This window comes from Nelumbo nucifera, chromosome 2 (assembly GCF_055504915.1).
Source record: "Nelumbo nucifera cultivar China Antique chromosome 2, China Antique-T2T, whole genome shotgun sequence".
In the NCBI taxonomy this organism is placed as follows: domain Eukaryota; kingdom Viridiplantae; phylum Streptophyta; class Magnoliopsida; order Proteales; family Nelumbonaceae; genus Nelumbo; species Nelumbo nucifera.
The window spans coordinates 4,156,453-4,182,316 of record NC_142650.1 but is presented as its reverse complement, the minus strand read 5'-3'; the positions used below and the strand labels follow the sequence as shown (position 1 = coordinate 4,182,316).

At 38.3% G+C, this 25,864-nt stretch overlaps 1 protein-coding gene across 3 annotated transcripts; it reads left to right on the top strand.

The window, feature by feature from the left end:
* The first annotated feature begins 234 nt into the window (after positions 1-234).
* LOC104594623 (uncharacterized) lies at positions 235-25,790 on the top strand. Of its 3 annotated transcripts, none has more exons than XM_088898454.1 (4): positions 235-371; positions 1,092-1,255; positions 14,268-14,331; positions 24,841-25,790. In XM_088898454.1, exons 1-4 carry the CDS (start codon positions 292-294, stop codon positions 24,896-24,898), a joined length of 366 nt encoding a protein of 121 aa, XP_088754580.1. In that variant the 5' UTR covers positions 235-291; the 3' UTR covers positions 24,899-25,790. The 3 variants fall into 3 exon arrangements, 2 of the variants coding, with proteins under 2 accessions (XP_088754580.1, XP_088754579.1); XM_088898453.1 differs by lacking the exon at positions 235-371 and adding an exon at positions 789-979; XR_016082625.1 differs by lacking the exons at positions 235-371; positions 14,268-14,331 and adding an exon at positions 810-948.
* The last annotated feature ends 74 nt before the right edge of the window (positions 25,791-25,864 follow it).

The window sequence follows — 25,864 nt, the reverse complement described above, 5'->3', positions numbered from 1 at the left end:
TTTGAAATCTGATTATTACTCGATTAGTCAATGTCCTTCCGGTGTCATACTGTTCCGGCATCATAGATTGCTACCTACTACACAAAATAACCACCTCAGTTCCCCTGACTTCACTCTCAATTTCCCCTGGCGAGCAGCGCCGGACCCATTTCCCTCTCCATTTCGTCTTCTCACCTTTCGCATGCATGTGTTAAATCATTTCAATCTTCTCTCCAACTTAAAATTTCAAATCAGGGGCCATTCTTCGAATTCGAAACCCTACATTTCGTATATCGGCATATTCGATGAAGGATGAACTTCGAAGCTCCCGAGAAAGACCCCCAACATTCTTTTTTAGAACGAAAGGAGAGTGGATATTCGATTTCATCTCGGTATACATATGTCGATTTCCTCATCTTTATACGATCATCTCTGAGTTACTTTTCTTCTCTTCGTTGTTCTCTGGTAACCCCTATTGGTCCTATTCTTTGTATTTGGAAATACGGGTTGAGTAGGTTGACAATCGAGAGTCGTTAGAGCCTAGGGATAATCCTCAGCAAGCGGTGAAGCTCGGTGATCGAGATTTTGGTATTCTTGCAGACGGAGTAATATTCGTAATGCCGGATATTAATGGATCTGATTACTCCATGAGGATTTTTAATTCCTATGGTAGTGTGCCCGAGGTCACTCCGGATTTCCTGCACACAACCCTCTACCCACCTTGAATTGCAGCCACACATCGCCATCTTGTAGTGTTAGATGTGTGGCTGCAGTGCACGGTGGATAGGGTGTGGGTAGAGAAAGTGAGTATGAAATCTGGGTTTGCCAGAGGTAACTCTATTATATTTTCCCCCTTGGGAGTTGGGGTTCCTCTTCTGATGGCGATGGCGTCAGCGGTTTCAAGAAAATGTACAGCTAGTTGGACACTTCTAACTTCTTCACACGGTTGTTTTCCTGTTAAGAAAAAAGGTTCAAGTGATTTTTCAATTTTGATTAAAATGTACTTTCTATACTTTCTACATGTTATTTGGTTACTTTTTTTTGTTGATCAGTAACTTCTGGTTACTAAAACACCTTTATATGTTTATTTATTTATGCTCCCTCTTTTCTAGGTCCTACTTGGTTATCCAATTGATTGATTGCTCTTCGTTGTGCTATTGTGTTTCGAACTTTCTTTCATTGAATTCCTCGACTTATTCTTCTGATGTGTGGCAATGGAGTGCGATGCTATTGCCTGGTTCATTGCGGAGCTTAATAATTTGCAAGGAGAGCAAAGGTATTGTTACCAGAGATTTACAAGTAGTGGAGAACTCTAAACCTTGTAACTGTTCAACTTCTAATTGCATATGAATACATGGCTACTGGTTTCTTCTTTTGTCAGGCTATTTATGCAAAAAGGATTATAAATTTTGGATCTCTAAAGCATTATTATTAATGATAGCCACTTAACCAATTATCATGATAAAAGCTTCTAATTAATTACAAAAACGGTCATATCACCATATTCATGTCAATGATACGGTATTCAAGCTTGTATTGGATGGAACCTTTTGCTATAAAAGGGAACACTTTGTCGGTTGTGCTTTGAGTTATGACTTTATAAAGAGAATTAAAATATCCATAATAATAATCTGCCAGTGGATAGGAGAGAAATAGGAGATTATTTGAAAATAAATTTAACTTCATACAGTAACGAAGATTTTTGGGGAATCATATACTCTTGGGTGGCAGAACATAGGCTTTTCTAGAATGTAGCATGCAGATCTTTTTTTTTTTCTTTTTTATGGTAGTAATCTGTTTGTATCTAGGTGAGCAAAATTGTGGTGTACAAAGAGGATGCTATTCCTTGTCCAGTACCTTTTTCTGCAGGTCTTTGTATATGTTTTGTTATCAGTTTAATACACAATACTTTACCTTTCTTCACAAAAGTAATAATATACCAGTAGTCCATGGTTTTGATGCATTTCCATATTTTCTACACCAAGACTTGAGATTATGGTTTCCATGGATTTTTTTTTATCAGAAGCGATAACTTTCATTAGAGATAAATTAAACTGAAATACAGAAGTCAACCCTTATTAGAAAATGTTGATCCAATAAACATCAAACATTACAACACTGCCCAATAAAGACTCTCCCTTACAGTCCCTTGTTTTGCTAGGGCATCACCAAAACCATTTGCTGATCTCCTTACCCACTTGAACCAAACACCCACCTCCCTTATTATGCTAAGAAGTTCCCTTATCAGCTGTCTATATTGCCAAATTCCCAACTGCCCTGATTGCATCCCAATTACCAACTTGGAGTCTCCCTCTATCTCAATCTGTTGTAGCCCCAATTGTTTGGCCAGTTTTACACCTTGATGTTAGTGCCAAGATTTCCGCTCTTAAGGAATCTCCAACCCCTATTGGACCTGAAAACAGAGCCATTATCTTGCCTTCATTATCTCTAAAAACACCTCCTATACCAGATGGGCCTGGATTACCTATAGAGCTTCCATCAAAGTTCAGTTTCACCCTTTGTTGTGCCAGTGGGGACCAAAATTCCTGTATCATAGCTTTGGAAGTAGTAGTAGATGCCACAATACCCCAACTTCTATAAATGTCTTCAACTGAGAAATCCTTAAAAAGATCATAGGATTTCAACCAATGGATAATCATAGTAGTTATTCCTTCCACAACCTCTTCCTTGGATCTACAACTGCCTTTGAAGATCCTATTGTTTCTTTCCTCCCACACTGACCACAATACAGCAGTTCTAGTGGCTCTCCACATATTCCTTCCGTGAACTATTGGTTGCCTGTAAAAAGCTGGATCAAAGAGGTTCACCATGCTTGAGGAGGGAGTCCACCTGCAGCCAAAGAGAGAAGAGAACCAAGACCAAATAAAGAACACAAAGGGACATGAGATTAGTAAATGTGAAATTGTCTCACCAAAACCCAAATAGAGGCAACAAACATGGGGGGAGAGGCACATATTTGGTCTCTTTTTCTGCAATAAATCTAAGGTGTTGATTTTTTGGAGTACCACTTCCCAACAGAATGTCTGAATTTTAGGGGGTACAGGGCTACCCCACACCTCCTTTGAAGGAAAGTTCCCTACAAGGTTAGAGGTCTGAAGCAAAATGTTATAGAAAGAAGAGCAATTGAAAAAACCAGAAGGGAAATGTTTCCAAATTCTTCTATCTCTACAAGATTGATCAAGAAAGACTTCCCCTAACTGAGTGATCAAATCATCAACCATCCCCATTTCAGAATCCCTTAGACCTCTTCTCAAGCCCAAATCCCAGGAGTTATCAACAAACACTGGCGAGATCACTTTTCTTTTTGTTTTCAGACAAAGAGTAAATAGAAGGAAATCTATTTCTAAGGGAGTTTTCACCAACCCAAACATCTTCTTAAAACAAGACTTTATTTTCAGCACAGACATCATATTTGAAATAAGGAAGCACAAGAGGCAAAATACCTTGAATAGCTTTCCAAGGAGAACACTGAGAAGCCCCAGGGTCGAGTCCTGCATCCTAGTCGTTATTTGCCAATCCATGAATACTAACAATCACTCTAGACCAAAGCTTGTCCTGTTCCATCGGTAGTCTCCAAATCCATTTCCCCAGCAAAGCCGTGTTTCTTAATCTTATATTTCCTAACCCAAGGCCTCCATCATCCTTACTCCTAGAAACCACCTCCCACTTCACTAAGTGATCCTTCTTAGTATCCCTTGGTTGCCACAAGAAATCCCTCATTATCTTCTCTAACTCATTAGCTACTTTCATTGGTACTCTAAAGGTAGACAATAAATAAACTGGCAGGTTGGCCAAGGTTGACTTGATTAAGGTTATCCTACCCCCTAAAGAGATGTAATTCCTCTTCCAATTTGCTAACCTCTTGGAGAATCTTTCAATTATAGGGTACCAAAAACTCTCAACCATTGGGTTCCCTCCCAAAGGTAGCCCCAAATATTTAGGAGGTATAGGTTTAGACCAAATCTCCTTAGTTGGGAACCCCACTTGTCCCGAGGGAGAGCAAAGGGACTTGAAAAAGGAAGCACATGTGAAATAACCTTTTGGGTTTGGAGACCAAAGTCTCACATCAGAACTGGAAAGGTCCAGAAAAACACTTTCAAGCAATGACAACAGGTCTGAAACATAAGATAGTTCATGATCCCTCAAACCCCTACAAAACCCAAAGTCCCAACTCAAATAAGATGGAGAATTAGGTGATGGGAGAAAATGAGAAATTGTTTTACCCTTGTAGCAAGAAATGGAATAGAGAGAAGGGAAGATGTCCTTAAGGGCAGAATTGCCCACCTAGATGTCTTCCCAGAACAAAACAAAAGTACCAGAATTGACATCATACCTGATACAGTTGAGGAAAGGGGGAAGAATACTTTGAATTGCTTTCCAAGGAGTTGCCAGAGTGGCTCGACGCGATACACCAGCATCCCATCGATTGCCCAAACTGCCATGTATGCTAGCTATCACCTCATGCCAAAGTCTCTCCTGTTCTAGGGGCCATGTCCACAACCATTTTCCTAGGAGTGCTTTATTCTTCAAAACCAAATTTCCCAGTCCCAATCCACCTTCCTCTTTCCTCCTACACACTATTCCCCAATTTATTAAGTGATCCTTTTTTTCCTCCCCTAGCTCCCACAAAAAATCTCATTAATTTCTCTAGTTTCTTGGCTTCCTTGACCGGAATCCTAAACACAAAGAAATAAATCGGCAGATTTGCTAAGGAAGCTCTCAATAAGGTAATTTTTCCCCCTGAAGAAATATAGTTCCTTTTCCACGAGGCTAACCTTTTCTCAAAATTTTCTAAAACCGGGGCCCAAAATGTGCTCTCCTTAGGGTTGGCTCCAAGAGGAAGACCTACTTGACTAATGATGGAAGGTAGCACTACTTTAATCCTTAAGGACAACACTTTAGCCAGGATTTTGTAAATGCTAGTCACCAAACTAATCGGCCTAAAGTCTTTAGGGTTTTTTGCTTCTTTTCTCTTAGGGATTAGAGCTATGAAAGTGGCATTAACTCCAGGGCTTACTTTGCTATTAACTTTAAATTCCTTAAAAGCAGCACAAAGGTCTTCCCTTACCACATTCCAGCAATCTTGATAGAAAGCCATGGTGAAGCCATCTGGTCCAGGGGCTTTGGATCTATCCATTGAAAACATTGCATGCCTAATTTCCTCTTCTTCAAAACTCCTCTCTAACCATCTTGCTTGCTCTTCAGACAGCCTGGGCCAATCTAGACCTTCCAACCTTAGTCTATTGTTCAGAGGCTTCCCTGCAATTGATTTACAATGATCCACCAACACATTTGCTATCTCATCTTGATTTGTGATTTCCTCCCCATCCACTTCTAATTTGGCCGCATAATTTTTTCTTCTCCTCCCATTAGCCAACGCATGAAAAAATTTTGCATTACCGTCCCCTTTTCCTCCCATTGTCCTTTTTCCACCTTCAAAACTTTCTTCCATCTTTTAGCTCGCAGGAACTGACCTTCCCTCCTCCCTCTTTCCATCCAGCTTCCCTAATATTTGATATAGATATCCTGGTTTCCATGGAAATTTCAACACCTCAAACATGGGAATTCTTGTTGAGAATTTCATGCAAAGTTTCAAGATGGTGTAAAATTTCCTAGTTTGAAGGACATAGGGAAAATGGAATTTAATAAAGAGGTGATTAATACTTATATACCCAAATATTATGAAAAGTAATCATATATAATGAGCACTAGTATAAATGAGCTTAAGGAGCTGAAGTACTAATTGCTGGTGACATAGCATACATTGACATTCATAAATGTTGATTCGATTCAATATATCTCTTTTCAAAGGAATTTAGTGGAAATCCTCCACTTATTCCATCCAAACACCTCATCTCATCAAAACTCAAAATATTCCTTTTCATCCAAGATTTGCAAGTCATATCACACTTCACTCTGGCAGTGAAATATTGCATGGTTACGCAGCATAAATAGTATTTAATTACATGTGTAAATTTGAAAATATAGTAAAAACAATAAAGTTAGATGACCATGGCCTCAATGAGCAGCAAATACTTTGGGTGATTCAGTGGTAAGATGAGGGGTCAACAGGGAACAATTGTATTTTGGGATTACAAACTTACAATGTGTTATCCATTTTTATTTTACCTTCAAAAAAATGTATTGTCCATTCATTAAAAAGAAAAAGGAGGTGTTAGGTAGCAGTTGCTAGCCTAAAAGTATGGGTCTTAGTCATAAAAATTATTCTGTCACCATAATTAATAAAATCATCGTTGTTGCTTATAATAATAATAATCACACTTAACAACTGAAACTCTTTCTCGCAACTGGAAGAAGTCTAGGGTTTTTATAGACGAGGATCCCCCTAGAGCCGGGAGATTCCTTATTATCTAGGTTCTCTGTATAAGATGCCTCAGTACCTCCTTATCTGTATTTCCTGTTTAGGAAGGGAATTACTGGTCCTTTTACTATTGGGGAATCTTGCTGTTGAGAATTATTGGTACTTCTTACTATTAGAGATAGTGAGGAATCTTTCTTGTGGGTACCTTTGTCAGGGATTTCAACTATAATTAAATTGAACAGACATCAGGCTGTCTATATCCGAATTGCTAGGGGAATCTTTGCTTTTCTTTTTCATTTTCTCTGCTATATGGAGCGACATCTCAGCATGTTGTTCTGGAGTTAAATCAGGAAACTTATCGCGCATCTGCTGTTTATAGATTCTAAAATTGATTGAAAAATATCTTCTTCTAGGACTGGTTTGAGGGCAAGAAAAAGGTCAAACTTATCCCACCACTTTATCTCAACTTCTCTTTCGATTGCTGGAGGGTCCCAAGAATTGTATTTCCAACGTAGGATCCAGAGAAGTTTATAAGTTTGAAAAAATTTGAATTGCTTCACGTGATCAAAGGCATATATGCCTTTGTCTCCTCCAAATTTATCATACTTGTCAAGAAGTTCTTCCTTAGGAAGGACGTCATCCGTGGCTCCCCAAAATGTCCACCATACATAAACCCAATCAGGATATGGGCCTAGGAAGTCTTCTGAGAATCGGATGAACCATGAGTGTTTGAAAACTGAATTCTAGATTAAGAATACCTTATACCAGGCTTCCTGGTAGTCCCAGTAATTAAATAACCGGGGCCTCTTATCAAGAGGCCTTCAAATAAATTTAGGCTTATTAAATTCTCCCCAATCTTCTTTTGAGATAAACTTGTTTATGGCGAGCTTAAAATAAGCTACTTCAGATCTTTTTGGGTCCTGAAAGTAGTGTTGGATTATTGCCAATCCTGTCTGTATAAGAATCTCTTCATAATATTCCTGCTCCTTGTTTGAGGAGTAGATAGGAAAATGATTGTCTGAAAGTATTCACAGCAACAAGGAGTTGGATTGCTATCCGGATTAACGGAGTCAAGAATTGTAGAAGCTTCTTTTAGATTAATTGTCACTACGAATTCGGTGGTCGAATAAATATAGGGGCTTATCTTTCTGTTGGAGATAATTCTCTTGGATTAAGAGAAGAGAATTTGTTGGTCTGGTTAGTACTTATCTTTCTGTTGGGCTGATTATTTCTTGGAGGAATGCTTCTGCTACTGCTTGCCATGGTCTCCCTGCAAAAATTCTCTAGTTAAGAAGTCAGGGAGAGAGTTGTTAGTACCTTTAATATATTTTATCTCAAAATCAAATACAGATAGAATAGCTTGCCATCAGGCAAATATTTGTTTTGATACTAAATTTTTTATGTCTTTTTCTAAAATTTCTTTTGCCGATTTGCAATCTATTTGCAAGACTACTTAACATCTCCCTTTTAATAGTAGAGTAATTCTTTTGGGTTCCATTCCATGCCCCTGAGGTATACCTTATAATTTCTTCTTTTCTGTTTCTACTTTGTTTTAGAATTCCACCAAATCCTATTTCAGAGGCATCAGTCTCTACTATTTTAGGAGTTTCAAGATGAGGTATACTAAGACAAGGAAGAGTTTTAACTCTTTGTTTGATTCTTTTTACTGTTTGAGTAAAATGTTCAGTCCATTCGGGAGGATTATCTTTAAGTCTTTTTTGAAGGAGTTGACGATCTTTTGCCAAATCTTTGTAGTAGTCTGCTAGACTGCTACGTAAGTTAAACTGCCTAAAAACCTCTGAAGTTGATTTTTATCCTTTATTTCATCAGGGAATTTATCTGCAAACTCTATTACTCATTATATTCCTTATCAGGCCCTTAGATAACAAGTCTTGAATTTCCTTTTTGCATATCTCTAGTAACCTTTTGTTCATCTGAATAGGTCTTGCTTTTGTAGGAATTTTGGATTCATTAAAGCTTTCTTCATAGGGTAATTCAATAGTGTGTTTCTTTTGATGCTAAAATGCACTTGGGGTTTCTGCACATATTTCTTTTTCTATTTTGGTTTGGAAATTCTGTATTTCTATTTGTGTTTTTGGGTTTCTCAGGGTTTTAGAGAGTTATTCTTCCTTTATTTCTTTTTGTAATTCAAAGATAAACCTAACCTTGTTCTTTAGGCCTTCTTTCAGATAATTTAATGTTGTTATCTTAGTCTTTTGGCAAAATTTATAGATGACCATTTTTTCTCCTATAGTGGTCGTAATTTCTAAAGAGGGTAATATTGATAATAGGAAAAGGGTTCCTAGAATTACTTCCTGTTGTAAGTCCTTAACCACGAGGAAAGTAGTTTTTAAACAAGTTCCCTTATTGCATATATGGGCAATAGGGATTTTGTATTTAATTCCTAATTTCCGCCCATCTACTGCACTTACATGTTGAGTGGTTTTTTCAAGATATTTAGAAGGAATGACCGTCAAACAGTTTACGTCTGCTCCTGAGTCTATTAATGCAATGACCGTCAAACAAAAGTCTTTTACCCTTATTGTTACTTTGGAATACCATTTTTGGTACTTAACTTCCTCAATTGAATAGACAAATTCTTGATCTTCTCCCACAAATTCAGCAGGTTCTTCATCTTCATTCCCTACTTCCGACTCCGAAGGCCTTTCTAGATTTTTGTAGGACTCAAGTTGCTCTACTCGTGTTTTTAGTGATTTTACCTCCTGCTTAAGTGTATTAAGCATGCCAAGATATTTGTTTCCTTGATCGCTCCATAATCTGGTCATATGAAATTATATCTTCGAGCTCGAAGGGTCCCTTTCTGAATTTTGTCCTTTTATCCTTTTCCCTGTTGCCTTGCATTGCCATAAGCAAATGTTTTCATTTGGTTTCTAGATCTGGGATATCTTCTAGTATATCTAGAAGTTGTTCTTCATCTATTGAGATCATGTTGATGCTTTCAGATTCTTCTTCGGTACTTGTATCATCTTTACAGGTACAAGGACCATTTTCTCCATTACAACAATTTTCATATGATGATGATAAAACTTCTCCTTCATCTGAAGTTGTTTCTTCCTCTTTACTAAAGTCCTTTAATTCATTAATTTTTTAGAACTTTTACTAAAACATGTATTGGCATAATGTCCCTTTTCCCACATTTATAGCAGGTAGGAATCCTTTTGGTTTTCTTACTTTAGAAGCTTTTTTCTGCTTATCATACTTCTTTTTTGTAATATTTGTATTTGTTCTTTCTTCGTGAAATTTTTGGAATAGGTTGTTCTGGTCCTATGCCAAATTGGTAGCAAAAATCTCCTAGCTCCCTTCGAGAGTCAGACTTTTCTCTTTTACGCCTTTTAAGACGCAGATCATTACATAGGTCTAATCCAATGTTTTAAAACGCAGAGGCGTGACGCAAGGTGCTCCACTACCTAGAGGCGTAGTTACGCAAGAGGCGTAAGCCTCCCAAATACAAGGAGGCATAAGCCTCCTTAAGAGGAGGGGGGTTAAGAGCAGGATGAAGAGTAAGGGGGGATCTCATTTTTTCTTTATTTTTAATAAAAAACTTTGATATTAAAAAGAATAAAGATGCATAACATTAGTTGAAGGGGGGGGGGTCCTATCAAAAGGGGCAGGGGGCAAACCACTTCCTTTCCCCTTATCTTTTCTTCCCTTCCCTTTCCTTTTCTTTTCTTTCTTTTCTCTTTTTTTCTTCTTTTTCTTTTTCTTTCGTTTCCCTTTCTTTTCCTTTCCTTTCCTTTTTCACTTTTTTCCTTTTTTTTTTTTGTTTTCTGTCTTTATATAAGATGTGCATGAGGCATACGCCTACGCCTCTTGCACTTGAGGCGTACGCCTCAGAGGTGTCAGCGCCTCTGGCATATGCCTCAAGGCATTTTGGGAGCGCCTCGCGCCTCCAGGCATACACCTCCCACGCCTTTTAAAACATTGGTCTAATCCTACCTATTTTACTATTTGTACTAGCGGGGACCCGTGCGATGCATGGGATTTGTTAAGGAAAGCTAAACAATAAAACACATAAGAGTATACAATTGTTTTATATTTCTAACTTTTTAAATAATGATTAATTATTTATATTTTATAATACTTTTAATAACTTTTTACAATACAAAAATAACAATAATTTATTTCTGCTAAGCTTGTTCATCGAACTGATGAAACCAACCTACTCGACCTGAATTGCTCAGTTTCTAATATTTTTGGTTGAAATTGGGATCAATTTCGCTATGGCCATTTGTAAATTGACCAAAATCGAATGACCCAATCACAAATATATATTAATATTTTTATATATAAAATATAATTTTTTAATACGGGAAGTGGGAAAATTCCCATATTTCTTAGTCTTAAATATTTTGTATTATAAATTTATGTTTTAATAATGTTAATGTAATTTCTAAAATTTAAAATTAAGTTTTCAATGTAATCTTTTAAACCAATTGAGCAAACCAAAAATCAACCCAAACCAATACAACCCGATGTAGTTGGTTTTCACTAATGGTCAGTAGATTTCGGGTAGCCAACTCCCCAACCTGACCATGTCGATTTGGTTGGCCAAATAGCCTACAACCAAACTAAACCAAGTCGTGATCAACACTCCTAATTTCATCTAAATTAATATTTTAATCCATAAAAGTAGTTTAATCTCAAATAATTATTATAAATTTCTAGCGAAAATGCACAATACTTGAAAATATATTGATAATAAAAATAAAGTAATTACAATAATTACAAAAAACTAAAAATACTAAAAAATATATTAAGTTAGTCAATAAATATTGTAATCTCAAATAATAGTTTAATCTCTAATAAATATCAATGAATACAGTACAAAAAAAATACAATAAATACAATAAGTATAATAAATTAAATTTAAAAAGTTAAATAACAGTAGTTTAATATCCAATAATTATTAAAAACTTTCTGTTAAATAACAAAACAAATATAGATTTATACATAATTACTGAAAACATATTTATAAAAAAACAATAAATATTAATTTTAGTACATTAAATATATAATAAATATAGATTAATATTTTAAAATCATTATTAATGAATATTATTTTTTTTTAAATTATTTTTCTAGAATTATTAATTGATATAAGTGAAATTGGTTAATTAAAACATTATTTAGTTATTTAAATAATATCCCTATTTAAATTTTATAATTTTAATTATTAATTGAATTTAATAATCAATAAAATTATAATTTGTTCTATTATTAAATAACTTCATTATTAATTTTGTAAAAAATTTAAATTATTATTAATTTTAATATTATGTTATGATTTTTTATTTTAATTTTTTTTTAATTTATTGCATAATTTCGTTATTTAAAATATTTAGTTATTAAAATATTTAAATAGTATATAAAATATTTAAAAATACTAATTATTTTAATTTAAGATATTTAGTTATTGAAATATTTAAATAATATTTTTTAATATTAATTTTTTATTATTTAAATAACATTTAATTTGAATAATCTGAAAAATCATAATTTATATTGTTAGTACATAATCTCGTGATGAATTTTGTAAAAATGTAAAACTATTAATAATATGAATATTATTAAATCTATTATAATTATTTTGTGTTTTTAATAAATATTTTAAAGTTTATACTATTATTACATAATTTCATTATTAATTTTGTAAAAATTTTAAATTATAATTATTTTGATTATTATGTTATGATTTTTTTATTTTATTGCATAATTTTGTTATTTTAACTATTTAAAATATAGTTATGTTAAATATTTTGTTGTTTAAAATATTTAAATAATATATAAAATATTTAAAAATACTCGTTATTTGTATTTAAGATATCTATTTTTTGAAATATTGACATAATATTTTATTTTTTAATGTTAAATTTCTATTATTTGAATAACATTTAATTTGAATAATCTAGAGTATCATAATTTATATTATTAGTACATAATTTCGTGATGAACTTTGTAAAAGTATACAACTATTAATAATATGAATATTTTTAAATCTATTAAAATTATTTATTGTGTTTTTAATAATTATTTTAAAGTTTATACTATTATTAATCTATTAAAATTATTTATTGTGTTTTTAATAATTATTTTAAAGTTTATACTATTGTTACATAAGTTCATTATTAATTTTGTAAAAATATTAAATTATTATTAATTTGAATATTATGTTATGATTTTTTTATTTTATTGCATAATTTCGTTATTTTAACTTTTAAAATATAGTTATGTTAAATATTTAGTTATTTAAATAATATATAAAATATTTAAAAATACTCGTTATTTGAATTTAAGATATTTAGTTTTTGAAATATTGACATAATATTATTTTTTAATGTTAAATTTCTATTATTTGAATAACATTTAATTTGAATAATCTGAAAAATCATAATTTATATTGTTAGTACATAATTTCGTGATGAATTTTTTAGAAATAAAAAACTATTAATAATATGAATATTATTAAATCTATTATAATTATTTTTTGTGATTTTAATAAATATTTTAAAGTAATTATATAATTTGTTAAAATATTTAAATGATTTTAAAATTTTTAGTTTAAACTTTCTTTAGATAGATACAGATAAAAAGTGGCAAAGAGGATAAATAGGAATTAGAGATAATTTGGAGAGAAATTCTCTAGTAAATTAGAGATACGTTAGGAGATAAATAGTAATTGGAGATGATTAGGAGAAAGTGGGGAGGTAGTTTAGGATAAATTTTATAAGAAGAGATTGTTGGGGAAGGAGAGCATCTCATTGGTTCTTTAAAAAATTGACATGGAATAAAAAAATAAAAAATTCAAAAAAAGGAGAAAATTTCTTCAATGCCTTGTTTATATATAAGATAAACTATTATTTCCAATAGTCTTCCCTTGAATTATCAAGTCTATGGACCTTGGATAAGAATACATCTTTGTACCATCTAAAATCAGATACAGTTTTTACACTTTAGCTTTATGGGTTGTTCGTTTATCCCTCCTTTCATATCATCAGAGTTCCCTATAAAATGGTTGAGGATATTCAATACTAGGGTGGTTACTACATCCTGGATAGGGAGTCCATACCTATCTACCATTACTTCTCCCTCCTCATCTCTCTTAACCACATTAAGGATGTAATCCCTCTCTCTCTCTCTATCTCTCTCTGAGTTAGAGACTCTAGAGAAGTGTATTGAACTGTACTATGAGCAGTACCACTAAAAGAGATACTTGCAGATCATGAACAGTAGAAGTGAGCAGTACTATAATCAGTGAATGAACAAAGCTCAATAAGTAACTTGAAGCATAAGAGCTTGCATTATCACTAAAAGAGATAACTTAGACTTTAGCTGGTACTATTACAACTCGGACTTAGAGATTTCTTACACTGAAAATTTACAAACTGAAAGATCACACTCTCAAACTAGAACATTTAAAACACTCTTTTACACTGAAAAAAAAAATAATAATAAAGTTGTAATGTTGATTCCTTATTGGATGTGTCTTCTATTTATAGTTCCAAGTGACCAAGTTTTTAGTTTACTTAAGCTTGGAGCATCATCATGATGTTACATGTAGGGTAGTGTCTGGAGCATCTTCAGGCTGGGCTTTAAGGTATGTTGTTTAGTCCCAAAATCAGTTTTAAAATGACCAGAAGTAGTTAAGCCAGTCCCAAAATGTCTTCTTCAACTTTCTTGAGTGATCTCAAATAGAAACATAGTACTCCTTAAGAGAGAGAGAGAGAGACAGAGAGAGACAGAGAGAGAGAGTTGACCCAATGCATAGTATATTAGTATCTTTCTGGATCATTTCTGCACTCCTCTTTGTGTTTTGCTATATTATCCTTGGTGTTGATTGATTCACTTCTGACCTTTTTATTTTTGGATCTTGTTGTTCATTATCTTCAAAATGATCCTTATACATTTCCTTTTATTGTTTTTCCAGAAAAAAAGGAGGAAAATTATTTCAATTTACAGGGGATCATATTGGATCTGAGGCTTCAGAACATGTAGGTGTATCTTGTCCCCCCCATAACTTGCCACTGGATGCATTCCCTCCAAGAGATCAATGTGATGAGATTGCCTATATATAACATAGGTGTATCTTGTTTATTAGTTATGCAGTTACAGGTCTAAGCTAGTTGGGCTGGGCTTTGTTTCTTATTGTTTAGTTGTTGCTACCTTATGAGGAACAGACATGTACTTACACATTCTATTCTTAAAGTATAAACAGAAGTTGGTGTTCTATTGAAATCCACAATCTGATCTCTCCAGTTTCTTCCCTCTATCTTCTTCTACTTCTTCTACTTCTTTGATTCTTCCCTACTGAAATCAATCTTTTCTGTGACTGTTACATACAAGACTACAGATTTGAAGGTTTCTTGGATTGATAACTTGGTATTATTTTGATCCAGATTTCTTTTCTCATGCAGTCCTAGTCCAACCGACTGCATGAGATAATCAGAGGGCTGTAGTTTTGAAGCTTTGTTGACCTGGTTTTACAACTTTTGGAGATTGACTGCATCTGCCCAAGAGTCTGACTTGGACAACAGCCCAGAAGTAGAACTGTTCATGGGTCGGGCCAGGCCGGGCTTTTACTCTTCATTAATGAAAATTTGTTAGGCCCGAGCCCGAAGCCTGATTGTGTTCGCCAATGAATGTGTTCGCCGGAACTGAGTTTGCGGTGACTGTGGTCTGTGAGCTGGGAGCCTGTGACCTGCGATTTTAAGTTTGACAGTGATCAGTTTGCGTCTGAGAAAGAGAGAGAGAGAGAGAGAGAGAGAACTCTCCGCCGGAGCCGGTGCCTATATTCGCCGCCTCGCCGTCGCCGGTGTCTGAGATTTGAGTAGAGGAATGAGAGTCAGAGAGAGAGAGAGAGAGAGAGAGAGAGAGAGAGGAGAGGAGTGAGGACTCACTGCCGGAGTTGTTGCACCGGTGAACGTTCGCCGCCTTGCCGGTTGTGTGGCTGCCTAAGAGTGTGAGGATGTGAAGTTGAGAACGGTGGAGGATGTGGAGACTGGAGAAGAATAGTTCGGCTGGAAAAAGAAAGGAAAGAGGCAAAGAGATGAAAAAAAGAGGGGGTCTTCAACTAGGGTTTTTAGGTTTAGTTATAGGTCGGGCTGGGCCGGGCTATTTTGACAAATACCGAGCCCGACTCGAATTTATTGTGGGCCGGGATTTTTGGCCCGAGGTTAAGCCCACGGGCCCATATGCGTGTTCAAGCCCATCCGGGGGCCGGGCCGGGCCGGGCCGGGCCGGCCCATCGGGCCACCTGGCCCATGAACAGGTCTACCCAGAAGTTGAGGCAAAGACCAGAGATTGAGGTAAGGGTGTTTAGATCTTGGTTGGGTAACTGATTGGCCATGATTTTTCAGTTTTTCTGGGTTCATTAGTGGTCATAGAAGAGACCAACAGCAGCTGATTTGCTTGTAAAGAGTCAAGAGAGATTGACAGGGTCTTTTCTCTCTTCCCGGGATCCCAGAAGACACCCTGTAATAGGTGTTTGGGCCTAGATTCATTGTTGGTTGGATTGCCAATGCTTCTTCAAGCCTAGAAAGGAGATCAGTTTCAGTTTGAGTTGTTTCTTTGTGATCTCAGTTTGATCGGTACTCATATTCTGTTGATTGTTGATCCTAGTGATTAGCTTCGGGATAGGGTGTGACTCTTTTAGTTGTAGATATGATTGCAACTAATATTTTTGGTTGATTTCTCTGTGAAAGATGTTATTTTTGGTGATAAATGGAAGTGTCTGGAGAGGAACACAAACAAGGTACTGATACTTATGGTGGTCCAGTGATATTTAGTGATCCCTTTTCTTCTCAAATGACTACTATCAAATTGAATGGTAGTAGCTACCTCGAAGGCTCGAAAATTTACAAGCTATGAAGACCTATGTTGGGGGTCATGGAAAGCTAGGATATCTTACTAGCATTGACAAAGAGCCAAATGCCCAGGACCCCAAACATGGCAATTGGGTTTAGGAGGATATGATGGTGATGTCATGGATGATTAATTCAATGCAAACTTGAAATCACCAAGATTTTTTGTGAATGAAGATATCCAAGGAGATCAAGGATAATGCTTCCAAGACATATTCTCAGGCTCTTGATATTGCTAGAGCTTGCTAGTTGAAGATGGAAGTAAATAACCTTAAGTAGGAAGAGCTATCTTTATCTGTTTGTTATTCTAAACTGGGGACTCTATGGCAGGACATAGACTGCCTAGTGACATTTGAGTGATCATGTACCAAAGATGCGGCTATGTACAAGGAAATTGTTGAATACAGAATACGACATTACTATGAAGAATATATTAGCAAAGGATGATGTAACGTTATCTTAGGCATATTCTTTGGTGCATACAAAGGAGAGTTTTTCTTCAGCCCTCTATTGTTGGTCACTCAGATTTAGTTTCTACTGAGCCTAGAGTATAGAAGTCTACAGAGAATGGAGTGAATGGGAGTAGTGATGATGATGGAACTGTTGTCAGTGACTGAGAATGGCTGGAGCTGGTTCGAGGGAGCTCACCCTCCTGAGATACTCAAGAGGAAGAGAGGAAGAGAGAGAGGAAAGAGGAAGACGTTTATTGGATTAATCATGTCATGCTCTGAAGAGCTCATTACAAATATTTATAGCAGGAATCACGTCTTCTAACAAACTAACGAACTGAATCATATCTCCTGACGTGGATGGCGCGTGCACACGAACCTCAAAGGAGGCGTGGTGCGCATGATCCGTGGGGCGAACTGAGCTGGGCTTCGAGTGCCATGGGCCTGGACCTCTCCTTCTTGGCTTGCTTCTACTCGGGTCATAACACACCCTTCCCCATCGAGAACAACCTTGTCCTCAAGGTCGATAGTGGGAAACTATTTCTGGAGCTGGGTGTAATCCTCCCAAGTCGCATCCTCCTCCGGCAGGCCCTTCCACACAACTAAGACTTGCTTGTGGGCCTTGCTGCCATTTTTCACCCAACAAACATCCTTAATCCGTTGTGGTTCAAACACCACTTCGCCAACTTCTGAGAAGGGAGGGAGTGTGGGGCTGGTGATATCAGAAGGAGATAGACAAGGCTTAAGAAGGCTAACATGAAAAACGGGATGCAACTGGCACTCTGTAGGGAGGTTGAGACAGTAAGCTACGCTCCCAATTCGTTCAACCACCTGAAATGGGCCAGAGTAACGAGGAGATGGTTTCTGAGATGATCTTCGTGCCAGAGACGCCTGTCTATATGGTTGGAGTTTCAAATTGTCCCAATCCCCTACTGAGAATTCCAACTCCTGGTGTTTCTTGTCATAAGCAATCTTCATGCGCTACTGGGCCCGCTGTAGGTGATACTTGAGGGTCTTGAGTATATCGTTTCTCTTAGAGAGCTGGGCTTCAACTTCAGCTACTGAGGATGTTTCCTTCTCGTATGGTAGAATAGACGGAGGGTTACATCCGTAAAGTACCTTAAAAGGAATGGTTCCTACCGAAACTTGGAATGTGGTATTATTACCAGAACTCGCCCCATGGTAACCATCTAACCCACTGTTTGGGCTTATCTCCCACAAAACACAGTAAGTTTCCAAGCAACAATTAACTACTTCCGACTGCCCATCTGTCTGTGGATGATAACTGGTTGAATGAAGCAGATGTACGCCTTGGGCTGTGAAGTAGGCCTGCCAAAAGGAACTCATGAAGAGAGGGTCTCGGTCTGTCAAAATGGAGAGGGGGTCCCATGGAGTTTGGCCACTTCCCGTATGTAGGCCTAGGCTATGGTGGAGGCTGAGTAAGGCCTGGAGAGTGCAATAAAGTGTTCATACTTACTTAGCCGGTCGACCACTACTAGCACTACCGACTTCCCTTGAGATGTGGGGATCCCGGTTATGAAGTCCATGGTAACTTCTTCCCAGACCTTCTCTGGTATGGGTGGGGGTTGTAAGAGCCCAGCTAGAGCTCGAGTGCTATACTTCTGCTGTTGGCATGTGGCACACCTTGCCACATAATCTTGCACCATTCATTCCATGCCCCTCCAATGATAATGAGTGGCCAAACGCTTGTAAGGACGGAGAGCCCCAGAATGCCCACCTTGGGCTGAGTCGTGAAAGAGTTGTAACAATTCCTGGTGGTACTTGGATCGGTCCAAGATTACCATCCTACCCTTCTAGAAAAGAACACCACCTTTCACAATGTATCCTGAAGTAAGAGCAGATCCTTCTAGGATCTGGGCCCGTATCTGGGCCAAATGTTGCTCATCTTTAGCTTCTTGCTTTAATTGGTCCAACAGAGAATACTCCCATTATGTGAAGATCTCCCATCCTGGAAAGTGCATCGGCCACAGCATTAGATGGCCCCGGCTTATATTCAATGCTAAAATCGAACCCCAACAATTTGTAGGCCTATTTCTGCTGGTCAGGGCCCAATATTCTTTGTTCTAATAGATGCTTGATGCTGCAACGGTCCGTCCTAACAACGAACCTATGGCCCAGGAGATATGTTCTCCATTTCTGGATGGCGAGAGCAATGGCCATCAGTTCGTTCTCATACGTCGACTTGGCTTGGGCTTGTGGGGAAAGGGTCTTACTGTAGAAGGCCAGCGGCCTACCCTGCTGCATCAGGACCACGCCAATTCCTCTCCCAGAGGCGTCAGCCTCTACCACAAAGTCTAGGCTGAAATCTGGAAGGGCCAACGTGGGGGGTGTTGTAACTGCCTTCTTCAGTAAGTGGAAGGCTTCCTCCGCTTGTGGGTCCCACTCAAAAGAGTGCTTCTTCAATAATCTAGTGAGGGGTGCTGCCAGAATTCCATAGTTTTTGATGAACCTTCGGTAGTAACCAGTATGCCCAAGGAATCCCCTGAGAACTCATGGTGTGGTGGGCCTGGCCCATGTGACCATACAAGCTATCTTCTCCGGATCAGTGAACACTTGCCCGCTTGAGATGATGTGCCCCAAATAGCTAATTTGGGTCTACCCGAATGAACACTTGGAGGCTTAGCAAACAGCTGATGGTGGCGGAGTAGGCCCAATATGCACTGCAAATGGTCCAGGTGAGTGGCCCAATTTGGGCTGTAAACAAGTATATCATCAAAGAATACCAGCACAAACAACCGTAAATAAGGTTTGAAGATATTGTTCATGAGTCTTTGGAAGGTAGAAGGGGCATTGGCTAAACCAAAAGGCATCACTAGGAACTCGAAATGCCCATCCGAGGTCCAGAAAGCAGTCTTGTGAATATCCTCAGGGTGTACACGGATCTGATGATAACCTGATCGCAGATCCAATTTAGAGAAGTACTTAGCCTTACCCAATTCGTCAAAAAGCTCTTCAATGAAGGGTATAGGGTACCGGTCCTTTACGATGATGTTGTTCAAAGCCCAATAATCCACACAAAATCTCCAGTTGCCATCCTTCTTCTTCACTAAAATAACGGGTGACAAGTATGGGCTGTTGCTGGGCCGGATAAAGCCCTTGTCTAACAACTCTTTCACCACCCATTCCACTTCTGCCCTTTGGTAATGGGGGTAACGGTATGGCCTAACATTGGCGGGTGGGGCCCCGGGTTGAATGGGATTTCTGTGGTCATGGGCTCCCGGAGCCAGAAGGGTACTGGGCTCCTCAAACACATCAGAGTAAGCCCGGAGCAACCTCTGAAGCTGTTGTGTCTCACTCGGGCTGAGGTCAGTGGTTTCAGTGAAGGGGGTAGTCGTGGGCCCAAGAGAAATTGAGCCCATACTCATTAGTAGTGGGGTAGCAGTGCACTGACAATGGTTAAGGATGGCTTCCAAGTTTTCTTCTGTCACGGGCTGGTTTTTAACCCCTCTTAAGGTGTAGGAACGTCCTTCTTGGGTGAATTGCATGGTTAATTCGGTCCAGTAATTGGAGCCACTGTATTCCCAAAACCACATCCGCCCCTGTGAACTCCAAGGGATGTAAGTTCACCCTAAAGGTATACCCCTGAACCTTGAGCTCCACCGACTTGCACTTCCCCTCACAAGTAATGCATTGGCCATTGGCTACATTCACTGCAGAGGTCGGAATGGCTTCAATAATGAGTCCCAGTTGCCAGGCTAATCCAGGAGTTATGAAGTTCAGAGAACTCCCACTGTCAATCAAAACAACCACTCGCTTCCCCAGTATCTGGCCATGGACCCGCATGGCCCTCAGGGCCTGATGCCCGGACAGGGCCTGCAGAAAGATAACAAAATATTCCACTTCCGCTATGACCTCCATCTGTTGAACCCCAAGGTCTTCTGAGGCCGGGTCAGGATCATCCTCTTCTCCAACTTGGAAAAGATAGACATGTTGGGCCTTACATTTGTGACCCTGGACGAATTTCTCGTCACAATTATAGCACAGTCCTTTCTCCCGTCTGGCCTGCATCTCAGTCCATGACAGCTTCCGGTAAGGCAAGGTTAAGGAACCGGTTTTCTTATTGGGTGGTGTGGGTTTAGGGGTAGAGTTCACCAGAATGGTGGGGGTAAGAAGCAAGGGGCCTGGGTTCGACTCAATCTTAGGATAGTGACTCTTTGGTACTGGGATTGCCTGAAACCCAGTGGGCTTCCCAATCTTCTTAAGGCAGTCCAACCTTTCCTCCTGGAGCTTTGCTAAGCCAACCGCTGCAATTAATGTAGCTGGTTGCATGGTGTTCACCTCAATTCTGATATCCTCCCGTAATCTCCCTATAAAGCATCCCACCAGGGCGGCCTCTGGCCAGCCGTGAACTCTAGTAGCCAGCTGTTCAAACTCATTCTGGTATTCTCTTACGGTCCCGGTTTGCTTTACCCGCGAGAGACTCATTGAAGTTCTCATGGCCAGAAGGTCTGAATCTTACTCGTAGAGCTTCAGTGAGATCTAACCAAGTGGTCTGTGGGTGGGTCTTACGGTACCACTGATACCACATAATGGCTTCACCATCCGTGTGAATGGCGGCAATGGGAACCCTCTGGTCTGCCGGGGTTTCATGGAATTCAAAATAATGCTCTGCATGGTATATCCAAGGGACAGGGTCATCACCTGAGTAGAGCGGAAAGTCTGTCTTGGCTGCCTTGGTGGTGATAGCTCCTTCTTGCCTGCTCCCTCTGCTGCTGCTAGATCCTTCGACCTCTGAAGCTCTAGGCGCCACTGAAAATCGTTCGAACTGCCCAACCAATGCTGAGAGTGTCTCTTTGATATCTCTCAACTCATTGGTGGTCTGTCGCACCTCCCCTTCAATCCGATCGATCCTTTCTTCTGATGATGTGGCTCTGGTGGTTGGCATCATCGCTAGGCTTTAATACCAGTTGATGGAACTGTTGTCGGTGACTGAGAATGGCTGGAGCTGGTTCGAGGGAGCTCACCCTCCTGAGATACTCGAGAGGAAGAGAGGAAGAGAGGAAAGAGGAAGACATTTATTGGATTAATCATGCCATGCTCTCAGGAGCTCATTACAGATATTTATTGCAGGAATCACGTCTTCTAACAAACTAACGAACTGAACCATATCTCCTGACATGGACGGCGCATGTACACGAACCTCAGAGGAGGCGTGGTGCACATGACCCGTGGGGCGAACTGAGCTGGGCTTCGGGTGCCATGGGCCTGGACCTCTCCTTCTGGGCTTGCTTCTACTCGGGTCTTAACAGATGATAAGGGAGAGGTGTTTGTAACTATTGTAAGAAGCCAAACACACACATGGAAATTGCTGGAAGCTTTACCCTCATCACATTGAGGTGGATAGGTACTTTATAAAGAGAAAGTGGTCAGTGGCAATGTGTGCATTCCTTTTGTGAAGACAGATCAGCAGCGGGCAGACGTACTCACGAAGGGAGTTCCCAACAAATCTCTACAATTTGCACTTGGCAAACTGGGCATGATTGATACATCTCTCTCTGAGGGGCAGATATGTACTTACACATTCTATTCATAAAATACAAAAAGAAGTGGGTGTTCTATTGATTTGTTGATTCTTCCTTCTATCTTCTACTTCATTCATTCTTCCTTACTGAAAATCAATCTTTTATGTGACTGATACACATGAAACTACAGGTTTGAAGGTTTCTTGGATGGACAACTAAGAGGGAGCAAGAATTAGTTCTACACTATAACTCTCTAGTTCAACTAAATATGAGAAACTAGAAATTACAAAAAAAAAAAAATAGTAAGCCGTCTTTTACTATTTAATAGTAATGACAAAAAATACTACAAATACTAATATGTAGACCTGACGGGACAGTTCGGCCCAAAACACTAGGACATGATTTTAGGCCCATGTGCTCGGTCTCAGACCCAAAACATTAGGTTTGACTTTTTTTTCAAATTCAGACTGATTTTTTTAGCCTGAGCCCCAGTCCAATAGTATTTTTGGGTTGTGAGGTCATTTAATATAAATAAATTAGTTCTGTTGTTGAGTAAAAAAAAATCTTCTTGCCCAATTTCCAAGCCGAACTTCGGATTTATATGAGGGCTGCGTTTGGGCTGAAGATCTAAGCCCGATGGTCGGGCCAGGCTCAAGTTTGGCCCTGAATGTATTTTGTTTATAAAGAGGCAAATCCAGGCCTGGCCTATAAAGAGGTAAATTTGTTGAGTAAGACTTTGACCATGACTTGCATAACCCAAATTATCAGCCAAATGAAAGTCTTTAGTTGGGGCACTTCCACATATTGGATTGATCTGAAATTCTATGGTATTGGATTACTATAAGTGTACTTAAATGCCACCAAATTTCAATCAGATCAAACAAAATTTAACTGGTCAAAGTATCAACAGTCCTTCTATTTTGGTCAGTAGTGCATTCTGAAAGTTGTGTCATTTGACCTTGCCTTCCATTTCTTCCTTTGCTTCCATATTTGCACCAACTAGCTATCTAATTTCGTGTACTACTCTTGGAGCTTTCTCTTGGGGAATTATCAGGTTGTAGTGTCACAGGACTCAAAGTTGCGAGTTAGGGCCTAGATAATATCATGATCAAATGTCTTTCAACCATCGGATCTATTCATTGTCTTTCAGAACCTTCAAAGAGTTTTAATACAATTTTTTTTTCCATTATACTTGCAGTAATTGCACTTAATCATGACTCGAGTTAGTTGTTGGTTTCCACAATGGGACCCATAGAGTGATCTCCCCAAACTGAACATATTGTCGTACTTGAGTTTGTACAATTTTTCTCATTCATACATAGGAATGCAGTAAAACCCATTGATGTAATCATTGGTTCAGGCTGATTTTGTTCCAGATAATAGAGCGGAAGATGAAACAAGATTCATACAAATGATCCCAAATTGTTTTGGATTAAGTTTTGTTCAGCTGAAGTGGGTTCAGTTTGATCTCTTAGGTCAGATTGGTTTAGTGGTTGAGATTCTGTTCCTTCATGTAAATAACACGTGGAGATTTGTATGATCCTTGGAACAGATTTTGCCTTATATAAATAGTAACCATAATGCATATAATAAGCCATTGTTTTATCGGTAGGTAACAACTAGGTTTCAGATTTTGCTAATTTTTCAAATTTATGATATTTTGAGGGGCTAGAAGAAAAGTAGGGAGAAACTAGAAGCAGGGAAGATGGACCGAGCCAAGCCATTACAGGATAATAATCAGGCAGGTTCTGACGTTGAAACACTTGAAGGGGAAGATGGACCCAGCAAAAGAATGAAGACTAAATTCATGTGGATGAAAAAACTCATGATTGAATAAACAATAGATTCGGAAAAGATTGTGAATACTGAATTTAAAGTGAGTAAAGTGTTTGGTCTATGATTCATAGGAGGAAAGGAATTTTCTAGAAGAATGTTTAAAGAGTTAGAAGAAAGATATAAGATGCCAAACAACAGAAATGACAGTGGGTCCTGCACAAGCAAGTTAGAAAAAGGAAAGAAAGGTGTTTGGCAGTTTTTTTAGGGAGAGAAGTAGCAAGACAGGTGATTAGGAAGCTGGAAAAAAGAGAGGAGAAACAGAAAGAAGGATAGGAGTGGATTTTGGAATTAGAAAGGACCAATGATAAATCCAAGAAACCAATGGTTCATGAGTTGATGCTAAACACAGTTAGACAGTTCAGAAGTCAGAAAAGTGATCATACTGTTTAGGTGTCAAAAGTATTTGCCACTGAGAAGGTAAAGAAATCGAAGAAAGTTAATAAGAGAAGAGGTTTCTGTTTCAGTCACTGAATAAGCTGAGTAATCGGGCAAATCTGATGTGCAGATCAAAGGGTGGTTTGTAGTGTTATTTAATTGTAGGGCTTTGCCCATAATTTGTGGCTTGTTTGGAGGGTCGGCTGGATTAGGAATTATCTCTTGTTAGTGAAAGGTGTAGTTTCAATTTTTGTTGTTTTTTGTTTTTTAGCTCAGGGTCGGATGCTTTCCTTTATTTTGGCTTTGGGAAGATCATGTTTGAAGTTTAGATGATGTTTGGTTTTAGGGTTGTTTTTTCTTTATTGCAGGTGATTTCTTATCACCTATCTTGTAAACTCTTTCTTTTTTCTTAATAAATTTTCTTATTTATTACCCAAAAAAAATATTTTGATAACTTCCTGAGTTTATTACTGTGTCTTCTTCTTACAATGCCACAGGGAGGTCAGTCACCTATGGAGGCGAGCTTTGCAGTGGAAATTTGGGGATTTCTTATGACGGATGGGATGTGGGCTACATTGTTCTTGTAGTAGTTTAAGGATTCCTGGAAGGTGGACACTTGGTATGGGCCAAAGTATTGCGACCTACTTTTAAGAATCTTTTATTGGGCAAGATGTTTTGTTTGGTGATTGTAACTTTTGGTTTTGGCGGAGAAGGTTTTTGGCTTTCTCTTTCCCCCCATCAGCTGTGAAATTTCGAACTTTGATTGCCTTGGGATGGGGTTGATCTTCGTAATCAGTTGTTCGTACCCCACCTTATTTCAGCATTAGTGGATGGTGGTTCTTTTTTTGGGAGTCTCTTGTTGAGTGTTAACTCTGTTGGAGGCAGATGGCCGGCCCCTCCCTGTGGCATTTTCACAAGTTTGCACCGTTTGCAAAAGCCTCACAAGTTTTCTCTCCCGGTGCTCAGGATCAACAGATTGGTCTGCGGTTTATGAACAGGATTATCTCTCTATTGTTTATTTCACTTCTGGCGATTCTTATTGATTGTAATATCTCAAGCTGTATTCCGAGCATTTGTCAATGATCTTTGCCTTTTTAGGCGTCCAAAAAAAAACCCCTAGCTCATCCCCTCGTGTAAGCGTGACATGTGATCAATAAGGAATAAGCATATATACAGCACATGGGACCTGTTGAGGAAATTCAGATCCCTTGTACAAAAAAACAGGTTGGGTACCAAAACAGAAAACAAAAAGAAACATTTCGAATGATCTAAAGATGACCCGGCTGGTGCGTGTGGTGGTGTATAGGTCAATGGAAAAGAGAGCAATGTACATGGGATCGTCGGCTTCTTTTATGTTTCTTTAAGATATCCTCAGATTCCTAGTGGATCTTTTTTTCTTTTTCTTTTAGAATATAAGTTGGTTTTTGGTGCTGTCGTTTGATATGGAGCCACTACTACCTAAGCAACTGAATTGGATTATTATGACCAATATATATGTTCTAGGCCCTTTTATTTTGGTAT

Bases quoted from the DNA above. Each gene is read 5' to 3' on its own strand.
- LOC104594623 (XM_088898453.1), top strand. From the start codon at position 789: ATGAAATCTGGGTTTGCCAGAGGTAACTCTATTATATTTTCCCCCTTG. The intron at 1,256-14,267 runs GTATTGTTACCA...TTGTTTTTCCAG, and splicing joins AATTTGCAAGGAGAGCAAAG to AAAAAAAGGAGGAAAATTAT. The intron at 14,332-24,840 runs GTAGGTGTATCT...ACAATGCCACAG, and splicing joins GATCTGAGGCTTCAGAACAT to GGAGGTCAGTCACCTATGGA.